General features: G+C 31.2%; 1 protein-coding gene across 1 annotated transcript; it reads right to left on the bottom strand.

Moving 5' to 3' along the window:
* Window positions 1–476: 476 nt before the first annotated feature.
* LOC133782619 (WAT1-related protein At4g08300-like) lies at window positions 477–4,188 on the bottom strand. Its single transcript, XM_062221953.1, has 6 exons — window positions 3,813–4,188; window positions 3,504–3,566; window positions 2,449–2,565; window positions 1,488–1,890; window positions 1,002–1,153; window positions 477–877 (listed from the first exon to the last, which is right to left on the bottom strand). The coding sequence occupies exons 1-6, from the start codon at window positions 4,034–4,036 to the stop codon at window positions 661–663; spliced, it is 1,176 nt and encodes a 391-aa protein (XP_062077937.1). The 5' UTR covers window positions 4,037–4,188; the 3' UTR covers window positions 477–660.
* Between the last annotated feature and the right edge of the window lie 4,780 nt (window positions 4,189–8,968).

Genomic DNA, 8,968 nt, shown 5'->3' with positions numbered 1-8,968 from the left:
ATATATTCTTTTTTCCATAGATAAGAAAGAAAAAAATATACATAGTGCCTGTTGGTTCTCGCTCTTATTCATTTGTATCATCTCCGTATATTTTTATAAATAATGTATCAACCTTTCTATTCGCAGATACAGATAAAAATAAATAAATAAAATAGAAAAAGAAAAATTCTAGCTAGCTGACATAGGGGAACCCTCATAAGGTACTTGAGTGTTGAGAAAGCACCACAGGAACAGACACATATATATAAAATAAGTTATTCGATTCCGTTTTGTTTTCATTGGTTATTACTTACATATCCATTATTAGCTTCACTATCTAGTAGTTAGCATATATAATTATTTGAATATAATTAAACATGTAAATTATATAATTAATATAACTTAGAAAGAAAAAGTATAATGAGATCATAAATATATAAAGAAAATGGATTAAGAGTGTAAGCCAAAAAAAATAAAAATAAAAACACAACAGGAGCTAGCCAAGCCAATATTATAACTGTAACTCGTAATTACTCTCAAGTTACATTTAAGGGGAAGAACGAAAAAAAAAGCTCAAAAAAGAGGAATCAATCAAGAAGCAAAGTTCCATATTTCTTCAGATTACGATCTCGTCTAGGAGATGTACGTACGTAATCCTTTTCCCTTTAACTAGATATATATTTATGAACTGAGGTGAGAAGACGTAGAAATCTTGGACATCTCTAGTGGTCGTCCTCCATTGTTAGAAGTAACACTAACAACACTAATTGGTTTAATGGTGTCTGTGACTGGCAATTGATCAATATTTTTGGACGGTGCTGATGATTCTATTGGATCTTTGCTTTTGCCCCAAACCACAGTGTAGAGTCCGATGACTATGAATATGGCACCAATTATACTGATTTTGTCAAAAAAAACGGAAAGAAAAGAAAAAGAGACAAACACATTAGAAAAAACAGAAGGTTATTGTTTTCCAATTAATATATATAGATATGATTAAATAATAAGAGGTACATATATACCTTCCAAGGTGGACTTGTTCAGCCAAGACAATAGCACCAAGGGCGAAGGTGATGATCATGCATAAAGGACTGAAAGATGTCACAAAAACGGGGCCTCGTTCTCTGATCACCATTCCTTGCACATAATATGCCATTCCAGAGCACACAACACCCTATTTTTTGCCACAATAATTAATTAATTAACTAATTAAAGTTTATAATATTCTGAATATATATATATTTATATATAATAATGTTAATTTGCAACAAAAAATCCTTCATCTAACTCATTTTTTGTACTTAGGTCTAGTTATTTTTTTTCATTTAAATCCCTATTTCCGGAAAAAGTTACCATCGTCCACAAAACCCAAATTTTTTAACTGAAAAGTTAGATAATAAAGTAAAAATAATTAAGGATGCTAACTTGGCTATTTCACTGCGAATTTTTACTGCAAATAAATCATAAAATAATAATGAGAAAGCTTGGTATAGGTATAGGGTACTAACAGAGTAGACAGCAGCAAGAAGCCTGGAATCCCAGCCCAGAACCCAAACATGCATGTCATGTTCGAACACAAAAGTGACTATCCCACCTTCCAACACACCCATCAAGCATATCCACGCTGTGAGAGATAGCTCCGCCGGATATTTCTTCAACGTGAATGATTGTAAAATGAAGAAGCTGGCCCAACCACCGCAACTCCCAACCAGCATGAGGGTTCCGGTGACCCAGTGGTGGTCGGAGGACTCGGCGGTGGAACTTTTCTGACCGGAATGATCATGGCTGCTATGGATGATGTCAAGGATGGGACCTTTGTACAGAGTCATCACCATTGCTCCTGACACTGTAATTACTGTTCCTATCACCTTTGCAAGGCTATGCCACTTTCTTACATTCACCGTCTCTAACCTGCGTGTACATACATATAATAACATAATTATTATTAGTTTTTTATAATATTGCATTGCATATTGGACAATTCTTAATATTTTACAATACTGAAAATTATGTTCAAACATGTTTCAAATGCATCAAAAAAATTAACCATGCGTACAACAACATGTTTAAACTTAGTTTGTAAACTATTTAGAATTTTCTGAATATTTGCCGATGCTCTAAATAGCTACAATATACACGGTCATAAAAGAAATCGTGCCGAAAACTGTTCACGGGTCCGGAATACTAAACGTCCTACCAAAAAGACTTGAAGTCAACAAACATAATAGAATTTTCATATATATATATATATATATAAATGATCTTGGCTGAAATGATCTTCTACCCCCGCCAAAAAATATTCACCTTAAAGTGAAACACGTACTATATTTTCGGACTGTTCTAGTATTTATATATGTATATATTTATTATTATTATTATTATAAATTTGTTTGGGATGAGATTAATAATATCAAAATTATTGTATACACACAAAAATATATAAATAAATAAAATAAAAAGAAAAGTCACCTGAAGGCGAGAGCCATAATGAAGGTTATAGCAGGTAAAATGTTGACAATAGCGGATCCGAATGTTGCAGAGGTGTACTTCATTCCCAAATTGTACAAGTTTTGATCAAACACTGGCCTGCAGGTTTCCAATTGTACTCATAATTCAATAACAATTATCGTATATATATTAAGAATAGAGATGAAAGTAAAACGAATATCTATCTCAAAATAATAAATTAGTGATGCTCTGAATATACTCACTCACGTTTGATGTGCCACACACTAACAAACATACTATATATATGAGTGGTGTTATTTAGTTAGCAATACCCATGATGTTACTTAACAATTTTCTGTCTATATATATAAATACTCGAATAATTATAACCATGTAAAATTAAAATTAAGTGTGGGCCCTAGCTACTCTTAAATGGAGAACATATATGAGACAACAATAAGACTGACTATTCATCATTTCTATTAGCAAAGATTGCCACTTTCTACCTACAAAGAGGATATATCTAGATATATTTCTTTCCCAACGACAGAGCATATATTAGAATCTTCATGAACTTGTAATTAATAAGTATATATTTACAAGCAATTTAAAGTTGAGTTGCTTAGAGCAATATAAAAAGTAAGTACGACAAAAAAAATTGTTGAAGTTATTTAACTGTACATGCATGTCAGCATGTTGTGCGTGTGTGCATGGAAAAGTTCGCATATAGATGCAAGGAATATACCCCCAGGCCCACCCTCAGGTGACTCATGTATATTTCAATTAAAGAAGCTTATATTATTATTATCTATATATATAGGATGTTAAATTATATATGCATCATATAATTATCATATAGAAATGCGTTATATAAAATACGTATATGTTATAAAAAAAATCAAAATATTGTTCGAATTAATTATTGTGTCTAGTGCATGATGGATTATGATATATGTTCAATTATTCGTAACCATGCATGCACATACAAAACATAACCTTATGTATATAAATATATGTGTGTGTGAAACAATAATAAAATTATCAATAATTAAGCGCAGCGTGTCAAAGGGCATTACTCTAAGAAACCAAGCAGCACTATGCGTAGGAAGACCGGGAGAGTCATCTTTGGCCTTATTTTCCTGTAAAATCGAAAATATGATCAATACCTATATCCAAAACCATAGTTGTTTGGCCAATGTTTTTTTGATATATGAATAAAAATAATATTATTAGAATATAAAAAAGAAAGCGCAGTAGCGTGAATAAATTGGCCGTAGCTAGAAAACCATTAATGATATAAATATATATATATGTCTATATGTTTGTATAATTTAATGTTTCATGAGACGTACGTAAGAAATATACATATATATATAGCTGTGTACCTTTCAAGAACAAAGGCAAAGGGAGCTATGATTGCAAAGGCAACAACGTGACGGTATACAGACAAGACGAAGTGACTCATGCCATGCTTGAAGGAGACCATGCTAATAATATACATCCCTGCGTACCCAAACTGCAGAGAAACCATTGCCAAATATGGCTTCGTCTTCGTCAGAGCCTCACTAATCTTCCCCCCTTGTGACCCAATAATACTATTATCTCCCATATTTGATGATGATGATGTACCTTACAAATTAATTAGCACTGTAATAATAATATAGCTCTAGTTAGTACTACTATGTATATTATATGCATAAGAGAGCTTGAGAAGCTCTCTATAGCTGATCGATATTGATACTTCTTTTGCTGCCAATGTACACCAAAATGAGAAATGCCTCTTCTTATAGCCACAAAAAGAAAGAACTATATATCAATAAATAATTAAAAGAAGTAATATATATTATATATATATATAAATATATTTTTTAAAGATACGTTTACACGATAGGCTCTATCTCTCTCTCCTTTTGGATTCCCTTATCCATTAAGCGAATACAAATTCCGTGGTATTCATAATAAGCAATAGAATCCTTGTGCTATCAAAATCAAGTAATAAGGAAAAAAAAAAGAAAAGAAAAAAAAGATAGATAGTATAATTAATTGGATCTTTTTAAAAATAATGTTAGTATGTTTTTTTAGAGGGGATTTGTTTGTTTTCTTATTTATTTATATTTGTTTGTTGGGGAGTGCGATTTTATTCATCGACCATCAAATGGAGATTAGGTTTAGTGCTCTCCAATGACATAGGCAAAGCTTTTGTGGATTTTTGTAAAGAGTGGGTGCTATGAAGAGTGGATACCACTTCAAGAAATAAAAGCCAATTACTGTGGTGAACTCATCTCATCACTGATTAATCAGCTAGCTAGCTGTAAAAACACATATATATGTTATGATTAATTGTTTATTTGTTTATTATAATTAGTGCGAATGACATGGCTAGCTATAGAAAAAAAATAACATGCTTCTCTAGTTGATTCTTCATATTACTCCATTCTTCGCATATACATCAAATTTCAGAAATAAAAATAAACATTTGGAAACCACTTGAGAAAGAGGCCGCCTCAGTTATCATCAAAATACAACACAATACATATTCTTATTTCTTAATTAGTCATTTAGATTGAAAACAAATCTTGGTGGAAGGGGGCCATCTCTAAACATACAGCACCTACAAGGTTTGACAAACCCAACCAAGAAGCAAAAGGTATGAACAGCTTCCTTCCTAGCTATAGGAATCTAGAAAAGAAAAAAAAACCAGTAGATAAACACTCAGCTGAATTGTACAATTCATCGAAAGTAGAAGGACAAATTAACCTAAAGCAATCATAGAAAAAATGGCCTGGATCATGTTCTTAGAATCAGAGAAATGAAAACACCCTTCTACATGAAAGTCAACTCTAAATAACACATTGAAAAGGTTTCGCTTCTTCCTCAACGGGATTTCAAGCATGGAACTCAGGTGACATTGGAATGGAATGGGAATGAGAAAATGAATAAGAAAGGAATGGAATAAAAATTAATATGAATAAAAAAAAGTTCATAAAAAAATTATTATTATTTTTTCAATCTTGCATTGGAATCATCTTTCCTCCCATTTTCAAAGGGAATATCTATTCCACCAAAAATGTGGAAAAACTATTTTATTGGAATGATATTCCAATATTCTAAAATGTAACCAAAAATTATAATAGAATGAAAATTGATTCATTTCTATTCATGTCTACTTGGCAGAGTTGGAGCAATAGGAGCTATCTCCCCATGGTAATACCAAATTGTGTAACTCTTGTCGATCCTATTGAAATATAAGTGTTCTTTAATCTTTTTAAGATCCATCTTTTTAACATTTCCACACTTAAGACATGGACAATAAGTAAAATTTGGGTCTTTCACATTTTCCGAACAAAACCTTAAGAACAAATCGACCTCGTTCCTATATTCCGCAGATAAATTATTCGCTGTCATTTACTGTTTATCCATATATTCTCCTATGTCTATCAAAAAGAAAAGAGACGTCACTAAATAAGCACTCGATAAAGTTTGATGTCTATATAAAACTAATCATTTATTATCCTAAATAAAATCGGGCAGCATTTCCCCTATAATAGTGACCTAACCATCTGCATGTGAATAGCAAAACAAACAATTCAAACAACATACAATAAGTTTCTTCCTTATAGGCTGTCTATATAAAACTAATTGTTTATTATCATAGATAAAATCGGGTAGCATTTCCCCTATAATAGTGACATAACCATCTGCATGTTTATAGAAAAACAAACAATTCAAACAACATACAATAAGTTTCTTCCTTATAGCTCTGCAGCACACAACCAAATTTCTCAGAACCTACTTCACTAAAACACACAAGTTTTCAACCTTCCGTTATCACCGCAACACACAATTTTAATCTCAGAACCTACTTCACCATGGATGAATATTTAAGATATTCAAACTCCTCTAACATTTGTTTAATAATATTAAAAGTAGAAGCAAGAGAATATATATTTACCTCTTGCAATTAATAATCCAAAAGCTAGCAAAATTACTTCACGTAGTAATCGAATTCGTTATTAAATCCACAAACCAATATAATTAAATTAATAAATAATAAATAAAATATCACTAAATATCTAGCAATATATAACTTATTATTGTAATTTTAGAAACTTAATTACCTTAAATGTGTGATTGATATAGAAATTTTGATGCAAAATACTCTCTAAAATCTCACCACCAAAAGCACAACCTACGAAATTAAATTTATTAATATATTAAACATTATTAAACAAATATCACTAAATATCTAATAATAGTAAATGATTGGTAAACAAATAAAAAAACTCCAATCCACCACTAATTATAACATAAACAAAAAATCAATAAAAAATTTCATAACCTAAAAACTTAATAATCAACAAAAACATAAAAACTTTCATATATTTATATTTTAAAAATTATTTAATAAATTTATTTTAACATAACTATATATATATAACAAAATAGTTACAATTTAAAAAAAAGTTTAAATATATATACAAAAATATATCTAAATTTCGAAATAAAAAATGATAAAAATTAAAAAAAAATCATGAACATATATACTCTAATGAAATCTATACAATGTGATAGGTTAAATTAAAAAAAAACTAAAAAATCATAAATCTATATAAAAACTTCCATGAAAAAACTAAAAAATCCTACAATGTATATATAAAAATGTAAAACTAACACAAAATCATGTATATTACTCATCCTAATGCTAAACCTATGAATTTTTTTTCAAAATAATTAACTAAAAATCAAGAAAATTAAAAAAAAGCTTACCTTAAAACCCTAAAAACGCAGCTTACTCTCTCTGGTTTGCTCTCTGGTTCGCGTATGTGAGGAAGAAGGGAAGAAAACTAAGTAAATAAATCAGGGAGACATCCAACGTCTCCCACTAGGAGACGTGCCACGTGTCCCACGTCTCCCAGTGGGAGACGTTGGATGTACCCCTAGCCACTTCTCCAACTTATTTCCAACGTCTTCCACTATTTTTAATGTCTTCCAATTGTAGCCATTAATAAAATCTTTCAATGTCTTACACCATTACACATTTAGAATCCATGATAAGTTTTAATGTCTTACACCAATGGTGTAAGACATTGTATATCAAATTTGTTGTAGTGATTACCTCCAACCAAACATCATCTTAGCTTAAAACAACAGTGTCAATCTACCGTTATTGTCCCGACAATGACTCCAGCATAGGCAAGGAAAATACTAGTACAGTCACATCCACAAATATATAGAATCAAGATTTTGACAGCTCCAATTGGTCGATAGAGAGAATATATTAAGAATTAGAAGATGAATTAAGCACGGCATGAAATTCTTGTAGCCCTACCTACCAAAACACAATTTAGCAACAACTTAACAGGAATAAGAGTTGCTTCATCAACAAACCTGAATTGTAACAAAATACTTCCAACAAAAAAAGAAAATGTAGAGATTCACATATTCTCTTTAAGGGAATAAACCAAAGATGGATTTATTTCCTAATATGGTTTTTATCTTGAATATTTTTTTTCAAAATAGTACAAGATGTAAAAAAGATTGATTTGTATTGATTCTCTCCATTTATTTCTGGTTATTTCTTTCATAGAATAAAAGAATACCATTGTCTGACCTAGCCTATATATGTATTTTTTATTCGAAACGTGAAATACAAATATTAGGGCAGTAGCCATCTTCTCTTTCTTTGTAGTGCTTGTTTTAACTCTTTGTCTCCTACTTGATTTCATGGTAATGAGTTAGGTTAGTTGAGACAAAGAATGTATAAGTCATCATTAACTGGTGAGAGCAGGGATAGTGCCTCTGAGGTCTCTTCAAAGACTACTCCACATATCCCTAAAAGTTCACTCAATTTCAACAAACCCTATTTTAATTTTTTCTGATAGTTTTTCCCTCCAAATCACAACCATGAAACAAAATAAACAAAATTTTCTTCAATGTTCTCGAACAGCCCTAATGGTGATAAGAGGGTGAGGTATTCTTGGTTATGTGGATGGCTCAACAAAGAAACCAGATGTGGGGATCCTCTTATCCTACATGGGATGCACAAAATTCAATGGGTATGGTGTGGATTGTGAACTCAATGGAGGAGAATATCAAGGAGTCTTACCTATATTATTATTCTCAACTATTTGATCTTCAACATAGTACACGAGAATTGAAGCAAGGTGATTGTGATGTCACAAAATATTTCAATGCTTTGATCAAATTATGGCAGGCGATCGATTTGTTCATTCACATAGACTTGTGTTGTCTGGATGGTGCTGAAAAATATGAAAAGCAGGTTGACAAAGAATCAATATATGATTTTTTGGTAGGTTTCAATTCTGATCTTGATGAAGTCAGTGGTCATCTTGTAGGAACCAAACCCTTCCCCGCGATTGGTGGGATTTTTGCTGAAGTTCGGAGAGAAGAAAGTTGAAAACAAGTTATGATGTGCGGACCCAATTCATCATCACACTAAAGGTCGTTGTTTGAATCTATATGGTAAACCACATAATTGGAAAGATAACAGAGTTGGTAGTTGTTGACGCAGTTTTTCGCT

This window comes from Humulus lupulus, chromosome 6 (genome assembly GCF_963169125.1).
Source record: "Humulus lupulus chromosome 6, drHumLupu1.1, whole genome shotgun sequence".
NCBI lineage: Eukaryota > Viridiplantae > Streptophyta > Magnoliopsida > Rosales > Cannabaceae > Humulus > Humulus lupulus.
Note: the sequence above shows the minus strand (reverse complement) of the source record. Positions and strands in the feature narration are given on the sequence as shown.